We start from the raw sequence: 24,475 nt of genomic DNA on the forward strand, positions 1-24,475 counted from the left end.
CTGGATCCGACTAGATCCGTAAAGAGAGGAGGAAATGTGGGCAGAGGAGGAGAGACAAAAATGCGTCCAGACGGTGAGAGCTGCGCCTTCTGGCTCTTGAGTCGGATATGAAGTTTCTCTCATGGGGGCGATTGTAGGACACAATCAGGACCATGCGGTCCACAGTCTGAAATGTTATCCGTCCATCTGCTTGTCTAAATATAAACAGTGTGTCCTGGTCCCCTCATACTCCGCACCCAAGTTATTCTCAGTTATGTTCAGCTCAAATAAAATCAGTGCAGGCCTGACATGATTTCTCTACATCTGTGGTTTATTTTTTGCTGATCAAGAGTCTGTTGCTCTTGTTTTGATGTATGTACACTTAGGGAGGAAAAGGTTGACTAACATGTCTCACCAGTCATCAGTGTTTCCTCTTTTTCCACAGTATAGCCCCTACAAACCTCTAATTTAATAAGATTACCAAGTATATAATTAACATACAGTTCCAGTCTTTCCACGAACTGCTGAAGTGTGTTAGTACTGGACTGTTCTGTTTACCAGAGGCCATCTATTACAGGGGACAGGTCCATGTGTCTCCAGAATGAGCTCAGTACCATTGTTCCAACGAACCTCACTGAACTATCATCATCATTTTCATGTTGGTGTCAAAGTGTGAAATTGCTCCACTGAGTTCCTGTTGTACAGTGAAGGAAAAACCTGCTAATTACATTCAGTTTACTCACCATGAGGAGGGAATCATTTTCCTCTGATCCCTGGTCAGGCTACTGGTCTTACCGTGTCTTTCTCAGTCCTTGATTGATTCATTGTTATGCTACTTCACCCTTTACTCTTCACTGTTAGCCCATGTTATTGTACACCTACTATCATGGAGAAATGTAAAATGTGAAGGATCCAAAGACAATGACAATGACGGACATCTAAACTGTCTACTGCAATTATATGTCAATAATGCTGTTGCAGATGTTCTGCAGTCGTTTCAGTTGCCCTTAAATCTGAATCAGTTAATTTCACTTCTTCTTCTTCTTTTTGCTCACTCAGACTAGTGTCCAGTTTCTGTCTGTCACACACACATATGCTGCTCTCTAACATTTATCCATGCAGCAGCACCAGTTGCTTGAAAAAACACTGTAAAGACCAACAGGATGGAACTTTCATGCAGGATGAGATAACACATTTTCACCAACAGACAATTCAAACATGTTTATCATTTCTAAAAAAAATATGCACACGTACAGTACATAATAGCATCTTTATTACACTGAAATATAAAAGTATATATATTTATCACTATCCTGGAGAGAAAGGACCAAGTCAAGAAAACAACTTGTAGCCTCAGTTGTAGCAGTTTTCTCATTGTCATATGAAAGAAAGAAAGAAAGAAAGAAAGAAAGAAAGATTTGGAGTCAAAAACAGGAAGGCCACAGTGACGGGTTGCCATAGATTCTGTGCACATATAAGGAAGGGAGGCAAACAGCCGTACATGCTACCACGCATACAGTACATGCACACGCACGTTTTTGTCTTCCTTTACCTGTGAGGTCCTTTTACTGACTACATTCCTCAAACTCTGTCCTTAACTTTATCCTTCATCTGCTCTCAAAACAGCACCAGAAACGTCAGATGCACATAGACCTCGGTTTTGATTTTTGTGGGCTGTGATGCGACCAGCACAGCTATTTCTTGAGGTTACTGAAGCGATGGAGCAAAAGTGCAAAAGCAAAAAAGGTAAAATAATACTTTTTTTGTCCAGAGGTCAATACTCTTGATCTTTTCATTTGCAGATAAATTTGTCAAAGGAATTGTTTGACCTTGTCAGAAATGTGCTTTTCTGTTTTCTTGCTAAGAAGATTGATGCCACTCTCATGTCTTAATGTTAAGTGTAATACTAGAGCCCAAAGACAGCTAGCTTAGCTTAGCATAAACACTAGAAACAGGAGGAAATAGCTTGCTTAGCTCTGTGAAAAGGTAACGGACTACCAGGACCTGTAAAGCACCTATATCTACACAGAAACGTGTAAAAGTGACAATTCGTGGTTTTACAGACTTTTTCTTGTTCAAGTCTTGTTATCATTGCAAAACCAAAAACTGAACTTTTACCAGCTTTTTGCAAAACAAATTAAATATAACATGTTAATTAGTGAGCTTTAGAGGTGCTGGTTAGCAGATGTTACCGTTTGACAGAGCCAGGTCAGTTGTTTCCCCTTGTTTCCAGTGTTAATGCTAAGCTGAGCTAATTGGCTACTGGGTTTTGCTTCATATTTAGTGTAGAGACATGAGAGTGGTATTGACATTCTCATCTAACTCCTGGCAGGACAGCAAATAAGCATATTTGTCCAGCTATTCCTTTAAATAGCACCTTCAGTATTGCTTGTCATGTTAGATTTAATTAAACTGATGGGGAGAGTCCTGATGTGCTTATAATTTTAACCTCATAACAGGTGGAATGTTTGACTACAAATTAAAATGTTATGACACTAAGAAGAAAAGGGTTAAGGATATGCAGATGTCCAAATACCAGTGCTGTTTTTAAAAAACGTAAAAAACCTTTCAGTATATTGTAGCTCTGGACCTCCTCTTTTCTCCATTTTTAGGCTTAAGAAAATCTAGGCGCCTTTGGCCAACCACGAGACTTTACAGCAAGAGGGAATTCCTATTGGCTGCTCTACAAATGCAGAGATGCATGCACGTCCCTTCAGATGGTGAAAGCATAGCATAGCTCGTCCCGCATAGCCAGACCTAACTCCACTCTTCATTTTAGTGCTGTTCCAACAGTGGAGAAAGTGAAAGTGAAAGTCTGAATAAATGGCAGAAAATCCTGCAGAAAATCTTGCAGCATGGAGTTTCGCATGGTGACTGACTCCTTCTGCTGACTTTTCAACTTGAGGGTTTGGTGGGAGGGGCTTAGTGGCGTGATACAAGGCTACGTGCTGTAGCTTTAATGGCTGATGCTTTAAAATCACCTGCCAGCAGTGTACCATAATGCTAATGATGTGCCTCAAAGTATAGGCTTTGATTCTATCCTTAATCTAGCCCAATGAAGAAGTCAGGACCGGCCAAAACAACCTCACTTTCCAAAATGTCCCAATTTTGAAGGTCTAAAACACCGGTCCCCACATGGATGGAAAACACACTTACACTCACACACACTGATAAGAGGCGAAGGCCGCAGAGTGGACACAGAACAGCACACAGGTCGCCTGAACCAACCGGGCTACGAAGGTCGAGATCCAAGTTCCCGTCACACTCAGAAACGTAAGTACCAGTGAGGTCGCATTATATCAACGCACCGCGCGGCCAGTCAGTACCAGTGGCGCGGCAAGCTTCGACAAAATAGCAGTAAACTTAACAGAGAAGCCTCTTTAAAATGAGAACAAAGAAGTAAACACAGGATAAGGCGGCGTCGGGGGGGTGGGGGGGGTGGCTGATTCCATGGTACTGTATTGATCGTGATGATCATTTGGCACAAACATCATTTTGGCTGAAGTGTCTCGGCCAACAGTGAGACTGTTCTCAAACGCTGGCCTCCGATGTGGTGATCAGAGTGTGGCGACAAAGATGATTTCGTCTTCATTTCAACAGGCTCTTCTTTATGTGCTCTACTTCCATCTGTCAAACAAAGACAGACATGTTGCAGCTTAATTTCTTTAGCGATTAAAGACGTTTAACTGCTGCTCTTAAAAACATTTCTGCATTGAATTAATAGAGGGCGCCTTGTGTTTTAAGAGTCTCATTGTAAATCAATCTGTTGATTGTTTTTTTAAAATACTCCGTCCTCTCCTCCCTTTTGAGTCTCACCTGTAAACTAATACGAATCTTCTTCTCGTCATCCAGTGCGCTGGACAACTGCTTCATCTCCTGTCTGAAATACACACAAACACATCAGCATCATGGCTCTGATACGCCTGCTCACCTATGACTGTACACACATACACACATCTACAGGTATGTCATGTACGCATGACGCACCTGTGCTGGCTCTTCAGCAGTTCTACGGAAGCCCTCAGGTCTCTCAGCTGGTTCCTGAGTTCCTCCAGTGTTGGGGGGGTCAGAGGTGAATGCCGGAGCTCTGGGGAGGGGGTCAGACCCGAAGAGGAAGACGGGGAGGCGGGGCGATGCCCAGCGTTTGGCGGGGTCAGGACAGAGGGTTTTGCGGGCAGTGGTGCTTTACTGTCAAGTGCCTGAGGGACAACAGGACACATCGATCAGATTTTAAGCTCTTATGAATGATTGTATTTTCCCCTTTGATCTAAGATGTAACTCAGTAATTCTGCTTTAGTTTTAGGAATCTGAAGTAAAGTAAAAAAAAAAAACATGTAAAAAATGGAAACTTCAACATCTGCAATTGTTTTGCTTGCTGAAAAATTGGGCCTTGAACTGTTGCTAAAATGGTAACATAAATCAAGAGGAAACTGCATGCATTGTCTCAAGAGTTCATGAGGGACAAGAAAGACGATGTGCAGTTTATGCACTGATCAGAAACATGAAACTGTATGGTGTGGTGCCCCCTGCTGGACGAAGCTAACAGTGCAAGGAGGTGCAGTGAGTGTGGTCATACAGAGGTGGTGGGAAGTCCTTTTCTCAGGGAAACGTCTACAGATCGGGAGGCAGTCACCGGCTCCTCCTTCCCTCTGTCCTTCTCCTTCCTGTCCTCCACTGCAGGGGAATCCAGATCAGTAATGGACAGAGAAGACTGCAAGACAGACAGAAACGTGTTGATCTCATTCATGTTTTTGTAATTAGAATCAAAGAAATGACTGAACTGTTCGAACAGAAAAATGATTGATGGCGGAGAATGACTTTGAAATGTCTGTCAAACTTTAACCACTAATTTGTTTTGTTTTCTGCTGTTTCACCACTGTTGACAACCACAACTGACAAAACAATTAATAACCAACTTCACTGATAATGAGTTAATCATTTAAGTCATTTGTCAAGCACAAATATTTGCTGTGTTCAGCAACTCCAGAGTGAGGATTAGCTGCTTTTCTCTGTTTAATATGATTATAAGTTGAATATCTTTGTGTTTGGGATTAATAGTGTGACAGAGAACACAGTTTGAAGATGGACTTTGGAAAAATAGAAATTATTTTCTACTTAAAGTCTAAACAATTATTCAAGTCATCAAACAATATGTTAGACTAATCAATAAAGCAATTATTTATGAGTGATCACTTTTGGTGTTTTGCAACTGGAGGCAGCTCCTCTGTTTACTATGTGCATTGTATTGTGATCATTGGCAGAAAGTAACTAAGTATTTACTCAAGTACTGTACTTGAGGTACTAAAAAAACACGACACTCACTGGTGTGATGATCTGCGAGCGAGGCCGGCGGTCTGTGACTCGTGGCCGTGACGCCGTTGGATGACTCAGCTTCTCCGTTGACAAGACGACGGCGTCCAGGTCCACATCTGCACAAACACACATCAGAAAACACGTGATGATCGCAGGGACAGAGACGAAGACAGGGCGCTCTGACAGTCCCTGAGGCACCATGTCTTGATCTCATTGGTCGATGCTCCTGTCACTCAAACTCACCAGTGTCATGTGACCTGTCAGGAGCAGAATCTGGTGTTGAAGCCCCACCCTCAGACTTGGGGCTTTCACACCTGAGCAGGTAAACCATACAACAACATTAGGCTGTATACGCTCAGGGATATATGGGATTTTTTTCGTAAGAGTGTGTATGTGTGTGTGTGTGTGTTAGCGTGTACTGACGCTAGAGTGGGCGGTCTCTCAGGACGCCGCGGGGGTTGGGAGGAAGAGGAGGAGCTTGACTTTGGGGGGAGGGGTTTCTTGGGAAGGATAGATGGGAGGGAGGGCTTTGGGATGTCTCCAACCTTCACCTCTTCGCCTACACACGCAAAATCATACAAACACACATGGATGTTCAAAAATAAGTCAAAAAAACAAACATATTGTACAACGTAAAAACACACGTGGAGGTGAATGTGCTCACACACAGACATGCACAGTAACATGAGGGAAGGTAGGAGTACAGTGGTGGAGGTAAGGAGCTGCAGCAGTGAAGAGGAGTTAAATCCAACCCGAGAGGTCTAACGCAGGCCAAAGAAGGTCGTTAAAGAATAAGAACAGTAGAAGAGTAAAAGGTCTGCAGTCGCCCGAGGCTGCAAGAACAGGAGGAAACAAAGCAAGAAGCAAAGAAGAAAACTGGAGGGTCACAAAGAGCAAAGAGGACGAGGACGACCGTGTGCCAAAGAGGAGGCAGCAGTATTTGTAAGTACTGTTATTATGTAGTTTATGAGATTACATTCAGAAATCTGAAGTGATATTTTCTTCTTGGGATTATTTTATCAATCCCAAGATTATAAATGATCAATATTTCACAAAAAATGAAGAAAAATACAATGTTTACCTTCGTCTTTTCTTCAGATTAATCATCTCAGAGGTTCCCAGATTCATCTATTTAAGTTGGTACTTCTACTCCAGTGAAGGATCTGTGTACTCCTTCCACCACAGCGTACTAAAACCTGATTTACTGGGATCAAATATTGTGCGTGTAGCATTTCAGCTGTTTAAATATCTTTGTCAAGTTAGTTATATTTGTTTTGTATTAATCAGATAGAGTGAAGACAGCAGCAGAGGCGAGTGAGAGCCTGTGAGTGGCACCAGTTGGTGTTTGTCAGGATCAAAACTACAGCTTCCTGCTGCACACACACTGATGGTGACACCGTTTCTTCAATCAAAGCTTTGTTCCTGCACATGTGATTCTTCTGCTGCTCTTCTTTCAGCCTCGGTGGAAACCCAAAGAAAGCTGAAAAACAGCGTCCCCGTCCTGTTTCACACTGACACTCAATCTCTCTTTGCAGCAAACATAATGCTGGATTAGTAATATTAAGCAGAAAGCTGTAAGATGCTGCAGGAGCTGCAGGCTGAGCAGGGCCACGGTGGTCTCACTGTACCTCGATCCTGGTCTCTCTGTGGCAGGTGTTCAGGTCGCTCAGGAGGAACCTTCTTGACCTCCGACTTTCTCTCTACAGGTCAGAGTTTACAGGTTTCTGGTTTTTGCTTTTGTCCGACTCCCTCTTTCTCTCTCAGAACATAAAAACACAAGAGACACAAGTGCGAGGCGTTACTGTACCTGTGGTGTGTTTAGCTGAAGGTGCGCTGGGAGGAGGCGGTTTCTTTGGTCTCTGGAAACACACACAGACACAGAATCATCACAAAAACACTCCAGGAATGTCTCACGTCCTTCAGACTTCCAGCTTCTAACAGAGCGGTAAACAGAAACTTTTGTGTCCTTGCACCAAAGTCACCTCTTTCTCCACTTCTAGCAGCTTGACAAAGTTGTCTGGGAAGACACCCTGTCTTCCTCCGATCTCCCCCATCCACCAGCCTGCATCGGCACACTCCTGGACAAAAGACAGACGCGTGTTTGGTCTGAACTGCAGTTTAAATGCTTGCTAAGTGTATTCAGTGTCTGGATGCAAATTGTGTTTGCACAAACAAATCAAACTAACCAAATGATGCAAACAAATGAAAATCAAACACATACACACATACACCGGCTTACCTTGGTGATAATGTTGACGATGTCCCCCTCTTTGATTGACAGCTCGTCTTCATTTTGTGCTTCATAAGGAAAGAGGACTTTACATTGCTCCCGCCCTGCCAATCAAATTCAAGACAAGGTCAGACAGGAAGCTACAGGACAGGAGAGAGGACGTTTTGACCAAGAGTTGAAGGAACAACGTCCACAGAGTGAATTTGCCTGTGAGAGACAGACAAATGAATGTGAGAAGATCACTAAATTATTTCCTGATCGTGCGGTTTCGAAGACTGATGAAGCACATCGAGGCGTAAAAGAACATCTGGTCGTTTTGCATGTTTTCACTCATTAACTGCCGCCCAACTGCAGACATCACATCACTTCATCCTTCTCACAACTTTCACATTTGCTTTTGTTTGTCATCTGGACTTGATCTCTTCCTTCAACACAGCCTGTCAGTGCAATTCCTTTCATATCCAACTTCTAAATCTTTGATAGCACAGCTTTCCACAAGCACCTGAACACATAAGCACTTTTCACAGCTACATTACAAGACTGTGACTTTAATAAAAAGTGCTGGAATGAAAGGAAACCTTTTGCATGAAAGGAGTGATCTAAAACTGTGGAAGGCTTTGATAAACGGCAGAAAGTCACGTAGGATTTTTAGTTAATTGATCTTAATACGTACAGAGCTACTGCTTTGAGACTGCTTCACTGAAACATGAAACACTGAAACACAGTAAAGCTGTAACGTCTCACCTTTGGCTTTGCTGTCAGGTTCCGTCTTCATAGTTTCAGGGGCAACGCTCGCTGCTTTCCCCTCAATGGCCTGAGAGCGACAGAAGAAGATTTAGTTTCAGATGCATTCATAGAAAATCCCTCACTGCACTTATGTCTGCAGTAGGTATCATTTCGTCAAGAGCTATGTTCTCGGTGTAACCGCTCTGATTTGTTTTGGGACTTTCTGCATCTATCGTGGTGAGTTTCACAAACCTCCCTGGAGAATACCGTGACTTGGTTTGATTCAGCTGTCACTGGTGTGATAGTGGCAGCACAGCGGCATGTTTACTCACTACAGAAACAGACATCTGAGCTTCTTCTATGGATTCCTCCGTGAATAATCATTGAATGCCATGAAATTGTTGAAATGGCTGTTTCATACTCTCGTAATAGATAAGCTCAAAATCTCCAGCCATTGCATTCCATTGTAGAAACAATTCAACATAACACTGTGTCACTTACTGTATGTTTGACCAGTAAATTCAACCCTGATTCCAAAAAAACGAATGCAAAACATAAATAAACCAGAAGCTGGTCATTTGCTAATCCTTTTTTAGATCCTCATTAGCTCCACAAAGTGGTTGCTAGTTAAAATCATGACAATGAAACTGCAAATTAAGAGCTTAAGAAGACTAATAGTCATGTTGGCCATGTTAGCCACTCAGAGTGGCTCTCTGCCACACTAAAAAGAAAAAGGGAAATTAGCCAACGAGCTAAATGCTAATGTTAGAATGCTTACATGCTCACAATGACATTGGCAAGAAGGTGATGTTTGCTGCGTATAATGTTTACCATGTTCACCATTTTAATTTAGCGTGTTAGCATGCTAACATTTGCTAATTGGCACTGAACACAAAGTGCAGCTGCAGGTATTTGTTCATGCACAAATCAATCGTTTGGCCTGAGTGTGACACTAGACGAAAAGATAAGGGGGGGTCACCAAAGTCAAGAGATTAATCCTGTGGATTTCATGCATGTCTGAGCCAAACTTCATCACAACTATTACAAGAGATTTCTTCAAAAAGTTTTCACTCTCAACCAAAGTGGTGGACCATCATCTGGAGTAACGCTGCTGGTATGACTTAAAATCACAAAATGAAACAAGTTCTACCAAAACAGAATCATGTAAAAATGGACTAATTCCACAAATGGACGGGTGACAAATAAAAATCGTGCACAGAAAGACAAAAATAAACAACAATTAGATTGAACTAATCACTTTTCTCCAGCGAACAGCAACGTCCCACAGCTCCAATCTAAGCAGATAATTAGAGAAGATGAGATCGGATTTAGCACGAAAACCACAGAGCTGACTCGATGATGAAGTGTGTATGAGTGTGTATGAGTGTGTGTGCTGAGTATGAGTGTGTATGAGTGTGTGTGCTGAGTATGAGTGTGTATGAGTGTGTGTGCTGAGTATGAGCGTGTGTGCTGTGAAGGCTGTTAAAGGAGCCGTTGTTTTCCGGCTGGAGTGGATCCCTCGACGGTGTTTGTGGAACCAGGGTGTCTCTTCCACAGGAAAATACACACACACACACACACACACACACACACACACACACACACACACACGTACACTCACAAGACCTGGTCTGTCCCGAACACACACACAGCTCTGTTCTGTTCGGCCCGAGAAAATCCCCCGCACACACCACCTCCCCCGTCAGCTTCACTCCTCTCGCTACACACTTCCCCTTCTCTCCTTCCCTCTATAATGAGACCCATGTGGTGCCACAAGCATTGAGACATCATTACAACATCACAGGCAGGTTTTAATGTCCAAGTATCACAAGTTTCTGCGCCGTTTTTAGGCAATAAGCACAGATCAATAAGAGTTTCTCAGCGACTCAAACGGCCTCACATGACCCTGAAGCTGCATTTACTGCACATGCTGCTGTTGACATGAGCTGCATCGTTGTAAACCAAATCTCAGCCCGCAGAGCGAAGTGTGACCAGAGGCAGGAAATTCAGATAAGACTAATTCCTGCTTGGTGTCAGTTTAGTTACTCCAACGTGGGTAAGAGTTACACAAACATCCTGTAAACACAACAGTGACACACTGTCGGTGGAGGAGGAATTACTCAGATCTTTCACTTCAGTAAAAGTAACAGCAGCACAGTGCAGAAATACTCTTAAATGTCAGAGGTTAAATTTACTTCTGTAAAAGTACAAGACTATTAGCATCAACACAAAGTACAAAAAGGAAAAATACTCATTGTGCAAAATGCCTCATTTCAGAATAATGCATTCTAATTAGTAATACATTAAAATACACATATACTATACTTTGATATTGCAGCTGGTAAAAGTAGAAAATTACATAAAATAGGAGACTACCCCTTTTCCAAGGGGTCCCTGAACACAACACACACATACCAGCTGATACAATGCATCATGGGAAGCTGGAACTGCTGCTGTGGAGCTGCTAGAACCAGACAGTCAAATTGTTCTACATTGTCAGTTTGTCTGGAATAATTCATGGAGGAAAACCTGACGTGGACCTCAGTGACAGCACGTGTCTGATTTGGCCTGCGTGGTGGACATTATCAAAGACCTCTCAGAGCTGAACCTCAAGCTCCAGCAGCTTCTCAGCTCTCTGCAGTAAAAAGTGAAACCATACTAAGGGGAATTAAAGCCGCGGCAGCTGGGGAGAGGAGACACTGTGCATCTTCCTACTCCACAAGGACAAAAGCTGCTCTGACATCTGAATATGCTGCCGAGTGTCAAAACTCCTTCGGGCACTTGGCAGGAGGTTTCAGGACATGAGAAGCAAACAAAAGGATCTGAACATATCTTGAATGTGGAACCAGCTGATGATGTCCGACAACCTGCACCAGGAAATAACTGAGCTGCAAAGCAACGACCTGCTACTGTGAGCAGCTCTGATCAAAGCTGGAGGAGAAGCAGTTCCAGTCATCGGGGGCCAAGACCACCCTGATATGACTCCTGGCACCCCAAGTGAGCCCCCTCTACCCTCCAAAGGCATTTATATAAGAAAGGTTCACCACCCCTGCTGTAGACTTTTTGCTTTACATTGAAGACGCAGCTGATCTCAACGCTGAGTGACTTTGACTCACCGCAAACAAACAAACAAAAAAAACCACTTCCCGTTCTTCTGACATAAAAGTCAGATGTTGAATACCGGCACAAAAATAATCCACATTATAACGTCAAACCGGCAAAAAAACCCACACCCAAAATATAATTGAACTAGCATTGAATCACTGTGTGCATCTGTGCAGGAAGGCACGCCACGCTGCTGTAGCTGCACCCGTGTTCAGTGCAGTTCAATTATAAAGCTGACGTGGTTGCACATGACTCAGTCCCGGATGGAGACTCTCTGCTGTCACCTCCTCCAGAGCCTCATTAGAGAGCAGAGAGCCTCGTCTCACCATAAAGCAACATAACAGCCTCCCACTCAGCAGGACAGGCTGACAAACATCCTTCAGACACTCACATATGTCTGCAGGAGCTACAGCACGGACGATGACCACTGAAGGTTTCTAAAAGCTGTTTTAAGAGCAGGATTTTACTTTTTTCATCCACTTGATTGATCATATTTTTATTCTGTGTCTCTTGCTTTCACCAGCTCTTACTTTCTGTTTTTTGTGCACTGTTTCTCGTGACATTAGGCAGCATTACAAGCCTCGTGGTTCAGCCTCAGAGCCGTTTGGCTGCTCAGGAGGTGAGAGTTTCAGGTTTTGTGCCGTTGGTGAGGTTAGACTTTAGCTTTACTGATACATCAAGCAGAAAGTAGGGTTTTCCATTTAGATCGCAAAATAAATGTAGTATGTCTAAGAGGAAGAGTTTAAAATATGCTTTTGGGGGGGAAACACTTTAGTTAGAGATCATTAAAGGATCAGTTCACCGCAACTACAAGAGCCACATTTTCTTCCTTCAAGTGGTTTCTGGCCATGCAGATACTTTTGGTTTTATTTGCAGGGCTGTTCAGAGATATGGATTTGAAATGTCTTACTTACAGAAACACATAAAACTTTTGGAGAAGATTAATTCCACATCCATAAACTCAAGTATTTTCATGACAGAAAAATATCATAAAGTATTTAGCGTTTACCTCAAAAAATGTGATGTTGGCTGGGTGAGACTGTCAGCAGACACTCAGCTCTCCAGAATAGAGACTTTTCTTTTGTAATTTAAGTAAGAAAATTTAAAAAAAAAAAAGTTTTCCTGCATGTCTTATCTGAAATTTTAACTCCACTGACAACACAAAAACTTCTGAGTAACTAAACAGCACTGAGGCTAAAGCACAACACGTGTAATGCTGTTTAATTTCACATGAAACAGAGCACATTAAGGAGAAAGGAAAGCTGAGGACAAGAGAAGAAGAAAGACGCCAGACGAAGGCTGAAACCAAGACAATTCAAACGGGCGAAGACAACAAAGGTGTTTGATGAGAAGAGAGGAAGAGAAATGGAGAGAAGTCGACCCTACCGTCCTCTGCTCTGGTTCCAGTTAGACAGACAGACAGAGCTGCAGCAGCAGGAGACACAGTGTGTGAATATGGAAACGTCAGTGAAAAGCTGTATGACCTCCCCTCGTCTCTCCCTCTCTCTCTCTGCCCTGTGGAGCTCTCGCTTCTGCTTTGCTTGTCAAATCCCTGCGGGGTGTGTGTGTGTGTGTGTGTGTGTGTGTGTGTGTGTGTGGACGTGCATTTCTCGCACTGTGGGGACATAAATCAGTTTATACACTGAGACTCGTCTTCCTCGTGGGGACAAACCACACGTCCCCGTAAGGTGAATAGTTAAATTTTATGGTGAAGGCTGGGGTTAAGGTTAGGCTTAGGCAAGTAGTGCTTATGGTTAGAGTAAATCTCCACGAAATGAAAGTCAGTCTGTGTGAGGTCCCCGAAAGTGATGGAAACACGGCAATGTGTGTCTGGCCGTGTTTTACTCACGTTGTGGGGACATATATCTGCTTACACAGTCACATTGTGCAGACTCGCCGTACTTGTGGGGACAAAATGCAGGTCCCAGTTATATAATTCATTAACTTTCAAGATGAAGACTGGGGTTAGGGGAAGTCTCCAGGAAATGAAAGTAAGTCGATGTAATGTCCCCACAAGTGATGAAAACCTAACGTGTGTGTGTGCGTGTGTGTGCGTGTGTGTGTGTGTGTGTGTGTGTGTGTGTGTGTCAACATTAAAACCACTTCCTGTGCTATAAAACTGAAACGGAGGAAGGGGAGGAGCCAAGGCTGCAGACTTCCTTCCCACATTACTCACAATACAATGATCACAGTATCAAACAATGGATGAAGTAAGTGTGTCCACAGTGTGTGTGTGTGTGTGTGTGTGTGTGTGTGTGTGTGTGTGTGTGTGTGTGTGTGTGTCTCACCTTGTCCCCCTCTGAGTCCACATCCATCGAGCGTGGTCTGAGCTTGATGGGCTGGTCTTTGAAGATGTCACCGAAGCCAAACCCTCGGACCTGCAGGTGGATGAAAGGGGTGAAACGACACACAATGAGCTCTGAGGTTTAACGCAGTATTTGAAGAAACACTTCTCATGGTTTGAGTTTCAAGCACTGACCCGCCGTTAGCTTAAAGAGGTGGCTCTGAAAGTTTGTAGCTTGCTTCGTGGGTGGCAGCAACTGTAGTCAACGGGAACAGTTTCAGTGGATTTAAATGGGACCAGAGTCGCCGCTACTGCAGCATAGCCCACTCCTCCACTGTCTATCTGTAGGCTCAGTACGTTCCAGACGCTCATGTTGTTCCCAAAACATGGCTGATTAACAGCTTCCATTTGTCTCTAATCCTGTTAGCAGTTGACATTTGCGACTTTGAGCAAACGTAAAACATACACCGCTAGCTGCACCGTCCACAAACACATACTGGTTAGCCCTGTTCTTAGCCTGATAATCCTGCTGTTTTGCTTCACCCTGACAGTCGGTGGTTCCGCATCCAGCTACGTGAACTGGCTGTTGGAAATGTAGAAATGCCATAAGTCGAAGAAAACCTCAAAATATTGTCCACTGAAGGAGACAAATTGTTGTATCAATAAAAGGAAAAGGCGACGAAGTGGAGCGGAAACAGACTTGGTGAATAACTCGTCCCCTCTGCTGGAGCTTCCATTGGAGAGACGGAAGCATCAAATCTTTGTGAAACATGTTTTCACCGTTTGAGGATTTTCTGAGGATTCTTCTCCTACACTGGTTTAATGGCAACTGAAATATGTTGATTTTTACGTCTGTGACTTGTACAGACGCATCAGTTCCATCCACCATTTTTCTATTACTACTTCATGAATGTTAGCTAGGTCGCTAACTACTGTAGCTATGCAGGAAGCTAACAGCTCACTTCATTTGCCCCACCTTCTAAGCTCTGATTGGTCGACTGTTTCTCCGATCGTCAAACTGAAACAGCTGCCAGCGAACGCAACACCAGCCCTGAATCACTGAACAAATGTTAGATGTGGGCAGCAGCACAAAGGTTTGGAACCAGACTGTCACACTGTGGCATCTCCAGCTCAACCCACTCCATACCAACACACTGCTGCTTACTCAGGACTGTTTAACGCTTAATGTAAGGCACAACACAGCTTTGACTTGTTGCTATGGTTAGCTGTCAATGTAACAAAATACAAAGGTTTAGGTTACAAATGCTAAAAATGCAGAAATCGTCATACTTTGGTATAAAAAAATGCTCAAATACTGAGTATACAGACAGAGAAACCTGCATTATGCTGCACAGCTGTGGGAGTGGGCTGAGTTTCTATGGATGTTTCACTGTTTCTATTTTCAATGTGAAATTAAGACGCTGTTGTAGGTGCTATGAATCAAAGCTGACTCCATCTGCTGCCCTCGACCGTTCAAGCCTGCAAGAGGTAAATGTGTTTCATTGGAGCATTCCTTCAAGATGAAATCACCCAGTTGTAAAGGTGCTTGCAGCATGAAAATGAATTGTAATTACGGCTGAAAGCATATGCGACCTTGGTGAGGATGACTGGCAGCCTTCCTCACACCAACGAGTGCTTTTGTTTTTCGGTTTCGTCCTGGAACAAGAATGTCAGCTTCCTGTTTTGTGCTATAAAGGAACTCTGCTGGATTTCCACCTGAATCTGATCTTGTGTGAGGCTCACACCCAGAGCCCAAAGCGACACGTTCACCATGCTTGTTTAGTCCGACCGACAGTCCAAACTTCAGATTTATTTAATATAAATCAAATAATTAAAAAGAAGCATCAGCAAATCCGGACTAGAATCAGAAAGTGGTATGAAAAGGAAACACTGTTTGTCTTTTTCAATGTGAAGCACCGGTGAATGTATTTCTCGTACTAAAGTCGCTGCCCCAAAAAAGTTTATATTCATCATCATTAGTGTGAAGAATGTGTTGTTTTTGTGCCGCAGAGGAACGTAGAGGAGGACCGTCTCAGAGGGCTCAAGGTTAAAGGGCTACACACACACTGCAGCATCACTTCACATCTCTACCGCACATCATTGATTACCTTCTTCGGCTGGATTTCTCCTGATCCCGTTTCCGATCGACTGTCCCCTCCATCACTTTCACTGCCTGGGCTGTCCTTACCTTCTCTCACACACACACACACACACACACAAACACACACACACACACAAAATAGACAGTACATATTAGTTTGCTGCAGCACCCCATGAAAACACACATACATACATTAAAAGCAGAGCCAGTATCCTGTGTTTTTTATATTTGCAGGTGTCTTCCCGTCATCTGATTGGCTGAGACTCACTGGTGCGGCTGCTGCGCAGCTCCTCCTGTGAGGTGGGCGTGTCTACGGAGGGCGTGTCCGACTCGGTCAGGATCTCTTTGGTGAAATTGGAAGGAAACATTCCAGTCTTCCCATTTAGAAATCCCTCCCACCAGCCCTCCTCTACCTGAACACACACACACAGTACAGACACACAAAACACACAGCGACACACAGAGAAAGCAGACAAAGATTTACACGGATACCTACATGTGCACACAAACATGTATGAACTCATATACACACACGCACAAAAACACGCTAAGACACCTGCACTGACTCTGCAGTGTCACCAGATGAACAGGAAGTCAGCTGGACAGACTTCCTGTGAGTCAAAGAATTGACTTTAAACTGTTTCTCTTAGTTTTGCATTGAATTATTTAGCAACAAAATTCTGATCTGCTGCTGATGAACCAGTCGGAGCTCTCAGGCGGTCTGCTCTCAGGTCTTTATCTGAGTTGAGGGTCTGGGGACACAGGGCGTCGTACGCTGTACGGATTGTACATGAGTGAAACTGCTTGTTCAGCTCTACCAACCGTCCAAAACCCAAAGATGATCAGTTCACTATGACTAAAGATGAAGAAAACCAACAAATATTCACACTTGAGAAGCTGCAACAGTGAACATTTTGTCACTTTTGCTCAAACAACTGACTTCAATGATGAATCAGTCGACCAAATATCTACAGATTAATTTCCTTTCAATCAACCAATGAGCTAACTGATTCATTATTTCAGCTCCATGTCCTAAAATTTGGTTATTAAAGATTTATATATTAAGTTGTCAGTGCTCTCTGGTGGACACTGTGTCACAGTGACTGCTCTGGTTCTTTCATCTATACATCTCATTATAAAACAAGTGATAAATATGCGTAAAAGACATCTTTTTGTGTGTTTTGGAGGCAGATTTCTGCCAGCAGGCCTTCTAGGTTCATAATGAGAAGCTTCATGATGAGTCCAGTACGATGTGATCGGTCTTACCTCTGCTATGATCTCAATGATGTCTCCTATTTTCAACTCTAGCTCATCTTCATGCTGAGGCACGTAGCTGAATGCCGCTTTACACCTCCGCTTACGGATTTGTTCTCCTGTAGTGCACGCACACACACAAACACACAAACACACAAACACACACAGGTCAACAGCACATATGAACATATTTTATGCATACATGCGACATGACTAGCACTGAGGGAGCAAATGTTCGCTGACATATTAAAAGCCCTCACGGCTTAAGACTGACAACACTGACCTTTGACCTTTCAACTGGAGGACAGTCTTACTAACCAGCAAAGACACCAAATGCTTCACATTGCCCTTGCAGTTGTTTGTCTTACACTCATTAGCCTCCTCATTAGTCATGCTGCACCAGCTGGAGCATTAAGACATAGGCATGTGATTCCTCCTTTGTCCACAAGGTGTCACCCTTCTTCATGTTAAATTTTACGCTGTTGCATGGAGGGGTGTGTGTGTGTGCATGGACATGCAGTAGTGGAGGGTTAGGGTTAAATCCTCTACTAAAGTAAAAGTACGAATACTACAGTGTGAAAATATGCTATTACAAATAAAGTCCTGCTGTGAGTATAATCAGGAAAACGTACTTTAAGTATTAAAGTATCAATGCAGACAGACTACTACATATGATATCATTAGATTATTATGACTCAGCATTAATGTAATTTGCAGTTGTGGCTGGTTGAGGTGGAGCTCATTTTAAAGTATTTTGCACATGACTGCAACTAACTCATATTTTCATTCTGGATTAATCTGCTGATTACTTTCTCCGTGAATTGATTGATTGTTTGCTTTGTGAACATTCTGAAAATAGTGAGGAAGGTCATCATAATTACCCAGAGCCCAAAGTTATGACCAAGCAACAGGCCAAACCTCAAAACTATTAAAAATAAGTACCTCATATTTGTACTTAAGTAGTTCCAAGTTACGGCCCGACACTGTGCATGTGTGTGTGTGTGTGTGCATGTTAGGACAGGAATGCTTGACCCAAATCCTTCCTCACACTAATAGGATCTATGTTTGAGACTGAAGAGTTAAACCTGCCTAATGGCCAACATGTATATGTGTATGTGACTGTGTGTGTGTGTGTGTGTGTGTGTGTGTGTGTATGCGTGTGTGTCCGTTCGAGAGAGACTCGCGTACCTTTCCTGCCGGGTCGTACGCCGGCGTCGGACACAGGGCTGGCCCTCCCGTTGGAAAGGTCAGATCTGAGCATGCTTGCCTGACCTCCATCCCTCTTTGCCTCTTTCTTTATCTCCTGCAAAGAGAGAGCAACAGGAGGTGATGAGTGGAGGACGAGGAGGAGGAGGAGGAGGAGGAGGAGGAGGAGGTGAGGAAGGATGGTGGGAGAGATGGAAAAAAAAAGGTGGGTTCGGGTGAGAAAATGCAGGTTACAGAAACAGAAACAAGGCAAGAATGAGACAGGAGAGGTGTTATTGAATAATGTAAGAGGTGAACATGAACCGTACACAATGACAAATAAAAGATAAACAGGACAATGACAATGGAATTTAAGACCTAAATGAACATAAAATGTCAGTACAGACTGAATAACTCAATACATTTTTCTATGTCTTACAATGTGACCATGCCCATACAGTGTAGTTATGATCAGAAAAAAAAAAAAATCATCATTTAGACAAATGGACACGCAAGTATGATCACCAGCCAGGCCGCACTTCCTCCTTATTAAGGAAGGGGCCATGTTTACCTGTAAAATGCTTTAATATTGGATCACTGAGACAACGTTGAAACAAAAGCTACTGTCCCATCAGACCATAAGGCACTTAAAACACGTGACTAAACTTGGATTGAGGCATTAGGGGTGAAAGTTAAAATAAAATCCTTCACTAACTAAAATGTATCTTACTGTAAATGAATGAGTAAGACTAGAAAGAAAATCCCCTGGACTAAAAGCACTGTAGCGTATAATCCTGAGGGCTATGAGGCTATTTGTGCCATAAACTCGCTGATGTATTCAATTAATGCAAATAAGGCTTGTCAAACAGTATCTCTGTATGTCAGCTCCGCTCTGCTCTGCGGATGCTGCAGTGGAGCAGCAGCATTCGGCGACAGCAGCCCAGGTGACCCTCACTGTTTACCTGCAGACGACCAGCCAGAGCTCGTGAAGCCCGGACAAACACAAACAGAAGACTCGCCCCCTCCTCTGCTGCTGCGACCTTTCCCTTTGCCCGCTCTGCGTCCACATGACTTTCACTTGCATAAAGAATCACAAGACGCCATGCGAAACTGATCAAGGAAAGCCGGAGAGGCGGGCAGACAAACACGCAGAGCGACAGAAGAATCAACAAGCAGGCGGATGGGGAGACGACGAAGAGGGAGACGTTCGCGTTCGCACACAGAGTCACTGAAAGACGAGACATGACGGTTCACATCTCCCCTCCACATTCATCATGACACTGTTTCATAAGCCCTGGCCTGTGGCGAACGCAGCTCAGTGAAGCATACGGGCCCGGGTATACTGACTCACAGAATCTAACCCCTCACACACACTCTGGTTGTGTTTGGCCTGGTGTGGCGTGAAAGCCTTAATGAGCCTCTGAGATCCAAAAATACTAACAAGAGAAGATGTTTCCTAGACAACAGCTGGAGCGCATCTTGGGCTAAGAGCCATTTTAGGAGCTGCAAAGGTTGAAGACTGGACACAAGGAAGAAGCAAGGCTGATTTTTGTGTTCTTTTAAAAAAAACCTATGACAACTGGCCAATTAACTTGGTAACAGGAAGTTACCAATTAAAACTTAAAAGCAGAAATTGTCCTCCAAACCACAACATGTGAGCTCACACAGAGAAAACTCTTAGGCTTTCTTTCTCCTCGCTGTTCCTACATCCATCTTTAAAGGAATAGGTGGAGATTCTGTCACTTTGGAGCGAGCCAGGCTAGCTGTTTCCCTTCGCTTCCAGACTGTAGGCTAAGCTAAGCCAAACGTCTCCTGGCTGTGGCTTCATGTTCAGCCTACAGACATGAGTTGCCCATTTTCGCACGGCGGACACAGAGCAACATTATTTGGAGTCATGTTTCTGCCCACCATGATGAATTTAAATCCAATATTAATTCCCCAAAAGGGCTCTTTATCTGCTAAATGCTCCACTGTTCACCATCTAAAAACAGTTGCTCACTTTGTCCGCAGTGTTTTTTGAATTTGGTTCGTTGTTAGCCAGTTGAAACGTGTAATCAATTACTTGTTATGCATGCTCACTGAAAGTAATTATATTACTTATTTCTCAAGGCAACTTTGGAGTTACCAGACAGTGCTAGCTAGCTGCTAAGAGGACATGAAGACACCAAGACACCTTTGGAGGTCGAAGGTGCATTTTGTTTGGTATAAAAGCTCTCCACACATCCAAGCTAAGCTGAAAACATTTGTCAATTAATGAAGTGATAATCTGATAATTGATAATCTATTAATAGTTAAATAAACGTTACAATCAAAAATGACAAAAAATTCTCCAACTGCTCAAATCTGAATGATTGTTTTGTTGATTGGGCAAAGCAATTTAAAAATCTGGCTAATTGTGATTGACATTTTATGAAGCAAAATGATGAAATGATGAAATAAAGTTGTGATTTTCTGTGACTTCTGTCCACTGACGTCATTTCACTCACACAGTTGCCTTCCCTGACATTTGCTGTTTGCAGTTTGTTAAGTAGGCTAATGCAGCGTTAATGTAGAGCCAGGAAAAAAAGCACAGGCATCGATTCTGCGGTCAGAGTGCAGATGGAGCGGCTAAGTCTATATCCTGCATGCCTTTGTGTACTGCAAAAACAGATATAGATGCATTCACTCATTCAGAAACTCACATGCATAGACACGGCCCACGCACTGACTGCTGAAAAAAAAAAAAAAAATCGCTTTTAACTTGGAGACTCCACATTGCACAAGCCAGCCTACACAAAAACCCACAGCGGCCATTTGTTAGCCTACAGCCTCCCTGCTTTATGAGTGGTGCAGCAGAGGCGATGTTTACCAGCCATTTGGCTTAATGCTTCATGAAAAGCAATGGAACAGAAATCCTACAGTTCATCTGTTGTCTGTTAAGACTGATTGTTTTAAATAATTAATATATTTGGAGTTTGGAAGTGGATGCGAATGATTGTGTGGTTTTACTAAGTAAATCAAGGAGAGAGCTAACTGTTCTTGGAGGCCTTTGTTACTACTTGGACTGCTTTCATGCTCTGCTGCAATTCCTCCTGTGGGGATATGGAGGTAACTCAGAGTTAAAGGAAACCCAGCTGAAAAGAGGAGAGGAAGACAACATGATTCATCATATCTGAACAGGAAACACCTGCATAATGTACACTGCAGTGGTGGTTGTGTTTGTCTGAAGGCAAGTACGTGGTTTACAAGGCACTGCTTTAATGCTAAACATTGCTTTTTTGTGCATCCCCTATCACCGGATTTCTGACCTTTCCTCCCAGTCACAGATAATGTAAAACAATGCCGTGGAGCAGCTAACAACAAGGTCACGTTAGCTTTGTTAGCACTACAAAACACTGTAACTCAGAGGCAGGAAAAAAAAAAAAAAAAGAATGGGGAAACAGAAAGAGTTCTGCTTGTGAAATGCTCCGGAACAATGATGCAAAATATTATTTCCCCCCTTTTCATAAACTCATCCTTATTGCACAATTCTACACACTGGTCAAACTGACCAAGAACAAAAGCTTTTACACAGACTTACAGAGGTTATATGTATATATTGTATATACAGTGAGTGTAACCAAACATATTTAGGTTTTAGTTTGTTATCTTGGACTCTGGGAAACTACAAAGGGCACTTTTTTAGTATTTTATATCATTTTAGCTAAGACCGAGTGAAAATGTATCGTGATGTCCAGCTAGATATTCGTTTTAAAATCACTTACGCTTACTGTCAAATGAAACTAAAGCATGCTTTTCTTGCTAAATCCTACAACTTCTCAGACATCTGCGGCGACTTTACTTCTTCAAAGTCCAAACCCAGCTGCTCCTCCATGAAAACCAATGATTAGCACTTCACGTCAAATTGGAACGTGTGATTCTGATTTGCAACACCTGCTCGTCTAATCCACAGACGTCAGGTGATAACAGCTCTTCCCACAAACATGCACACCAGACAGTTTTCAGACATGCAATGGGCGAATCCATTAAGTGAAAAATGTTCAGCTGGTTAATCAAAAGTGAAAATAATATAATCTTTTCGGGAGTTGTGAGGCACTTTGTGGCAGTATCAGAGGTCCCTGTCCCTGCAGCTGATTGTGTTTCTAAATGCACAGTGTTGACAGATTTGACATGGTTTATGTCTGCATTTCCCCACTGAGCAATTTGGTTTTTAGATAAAAATCAGTTTAGCTAATTGGTTGCACAGCTAATAGCTGCTCCAGGCTTTGACAAATACATATATTTGCACAGTGGCTAAAGCATCTTCAGTGAGATAGCAGCAGTAGCTTGCAGTCTCATGACATCTTTAACATTGATTGCTTTGCTAAATGAACACAGGAATAACACTGACAAAGTCCAGAATTAGCATGTTGTTAACCTGAGCTGACCTCTTCTCAAATTACACCTCTGAGTGGTTTAAACATTAGAAACAAACACACATTGAAAAATTCAATGACCTTCATTTTAATAAGCAGTTAATCTGTGCAGGTTGGCAGCCATGATGGCACCAAAGGGGGCTGCTCGCATACCATCACTTCCTGCCCCCCTTTCAACCTATCTGTCCTCATCCCCCATTTCCTACACACACACACACACACACACACACACACACACACACAGACACTCACACAGCATTGCGAAGCTTAATGTCACTGATTCCCATAACTGCAGTCTTGTGACAGACCCGTCTGGTATTACTGCATTACTCACAGCCTCCCTCCGTCTCACTCACACACACACATAAACACACATCCACACAAACAGCGTCAGTGAGCCTTCACAGGCCCATTGTCCGACTCCCTGACAGTGAATGAGAGCTGTGACGTTCAGTCAGCACAAATACAGCCTGGCTGCGCAGTCAACCACCTGACAATGGACGGACTTCTTCAGCGCTGTCAAAATGCGAACGCCACCTTTGACTTGTAGCACTTTTCTACTTCCCCCTCACGGTCCAGTGAGCAGAATACTTCCCTCCTCTCATCACCACAAACACCCTGTTTTACGCACATCAGAAACTTCGACCGACTCATGCCTGAATTGCTCTCATACCTCATACCTAACTTTTAGCCACCGACAGACTATGTGACATCCTCAAACGCCTTGTTTTGTCCGATCAATGATCCAAAACCTAAAGACATTCAGTTTACTGTCACAAAAGACAGAAAACCAGCAAATATTCACATTTGAGAAGCTGGAACCACAGATTTTCTTTGGCATTTTCGCTTCAATAACAACTTAAACTACCAATCCATCCAAGTTATGCTAATGATTTTAGCTCTGATCTTGGATTTCTTAATACATCACTGCAGCTTTTTGGTTCATAGAAAATGCCCATTTTAAGCCCAGTGTGCTGCCAAATGCTCCTCCTGTGACTGTTGGTGTAACGGTGACATTTCAGCTTGAAAGACACAGAAGTAAAGTTGGAGAGAAAGAGGAAGTCTTGAGACGTGCTGAGTTAATAAATCTACCACACATATTTAGCTGATTAATTCTTCATCTTCATCAGTGCTGCTGGACCGCTGTCAGCTGAGGGAGGACCACCAACCAGGCCAAAGGAGCCTCTGAATGTAAGGCACCAGCATACTTCATCTGAAGTGCCTGCCAGATGTCATATGCAGACTTTCTTGCCCGTGTCATAATCATAATGGCGCCTAGAGCTAATAATAAACAGGAATAACCTACATGCACAGTCAACCTACACAATCGTTTTCCTGGCCATTTGCATGGGTTACACAGGAGCTTCAAGCAGAGGCGACACAGATTACAGCATCGGCCTGGTTGTTTCCTTTTTAGAAAGTCCCAGCCTCACCTGCTTGGTGTTATTGGCTGGGGGCTGCACGCCACAAACATCCTGACCACAGCAGCACAAGAGGAAAATAAGAAAATGCAGACAGAGTCTTTGCAGATAAATATAGCACCTCACACTTGTAGTGGGGCAGCTGTGGCTCAGGAGGTAGAGCGCTCATCCACCGATCAGGAGGTCGGTGGTTCCACCCCTGGCCTCGGCAGTGCCGAAGTATCCTTGGGTAAAATACTGAACCCCCTGATGCTGTGCCATCGGTGTGTGAATTCACATGTGCGTCGCTTTGGATAAAAGCGTCACGAATGATGACGATGATGTGGGAAAACGTTTGCATGATTCTTGTTTTTTAGGAACATCCTGCTTAATATACCTGTGAAATGAGTGGAGAAACACACTAAATGCAGATGCACATGCCTTCACGGCCACTAGATCACAGCTGAACAGCTTCTATTCAGAACCTTTGACCTCTGTTCACAG

General features: G+C 43.3%; 1 protein-coding gene across 4 annotated transcripts in view; it reads right to left on the reverse strand.

Moving 5' to 3' along the window:
* Positions 1 to 1,235: 1,235 nt before the first annotated feature.
* The window catches only part of sh3kbp1 (SH3-domain kinase binding protein 1), a 30,743-nt gene continuing 7,503 nt past the window's right edge, over positions 1,236 to 24,475 (reverse strand). Inside the window, exons 3-19 of one of the 4 annotated variants that reach the window (XM_076761341.1) lie at positions 18,181 to 18,295; positions 17,005 to 17,111; positions 16,007 to 16,151; positions 15,746 to 15,825; positions 13,642 to 13,731; positions 8,267 to 8,336; positions 7,532 to 7,626; positions 7,275 to 7,370; positions 7,100 to 7,151; positions 6,921 to 6,992; positions 5,716 to 5,851; positions 5,536 to 5,606; positions 5,302 to 5,408; positions 4,556 to 4,690; positions 3,967 to 4,178; positions 3,796 to 3,859; positions 1,236 to 3,606 (exon numbers count right to left, since the gene is read on the reverse strand). In XM_076761341.1, coding sequence (XP_076617456.1) covers positions 3,568 to 3,606; positions 3,796 to 3,859; positions 3,967 to 4,178; positions 4,556 to 4,690; positions 5,302 to 5,408; positions 5,536 to 5,606; positions 5,716 to 5,851; positions 6,921 to 6,992; positions 7,100 to 7,151; positions 7,275 to 7,370; positions 7,532 to 7,626; positions 8,267 to 8,336; positions 13,642 to 13,731; positions 15,746 to 15,825; positions 16,007 to 16,151; positions 17,005 to 17,111; positions 18,181 to 18,295 — 1,686 coding nt within the window. In that variant the 3' untranslated portion in view covers positions 1,236 to 3,567. The remainder of the gene's footprint in view (positions 3,607 to 3,795; positions 3,860 to 3,966; positions 4,179 to 4,555; positions 4,691 to 5,301; positions 5,409 to 5,535; positions 5,607 to 5,715; positions 5,852 to 6,920; positions 6,993 to 7,099; positions 7,152 to 7,274; positions 7,371 to 7,531; positions 7,627 to 8,266; positions 8,337 to 13,641; positions 13,732 to 15,745; positions 15,826 to 16,006; positions 16,152 to 17,004; positions 17,112 to 18,180; positions 18,296 to 24,475) is intronic. The other 3 variants (XM_076761342.1, XM_076761343.1, XM_076761344.1) reach the window with 3 other exon arrangements.

This window comes from Chaetodon auriga, chromosome 21 (assembly GCF_051107435.1).
Source record: "Chaetodon auriga isolate fChaAug3 chromosome 21, fChaAug3.hap1, whole genome shotgun sequence".
Lineage (NCBI taxonomy): Eukaryota > Metazoa > Chordata > Actinopteri > Chaetodontiformes > Chaetodontidae > Chaetodon > Chaetodon auriga.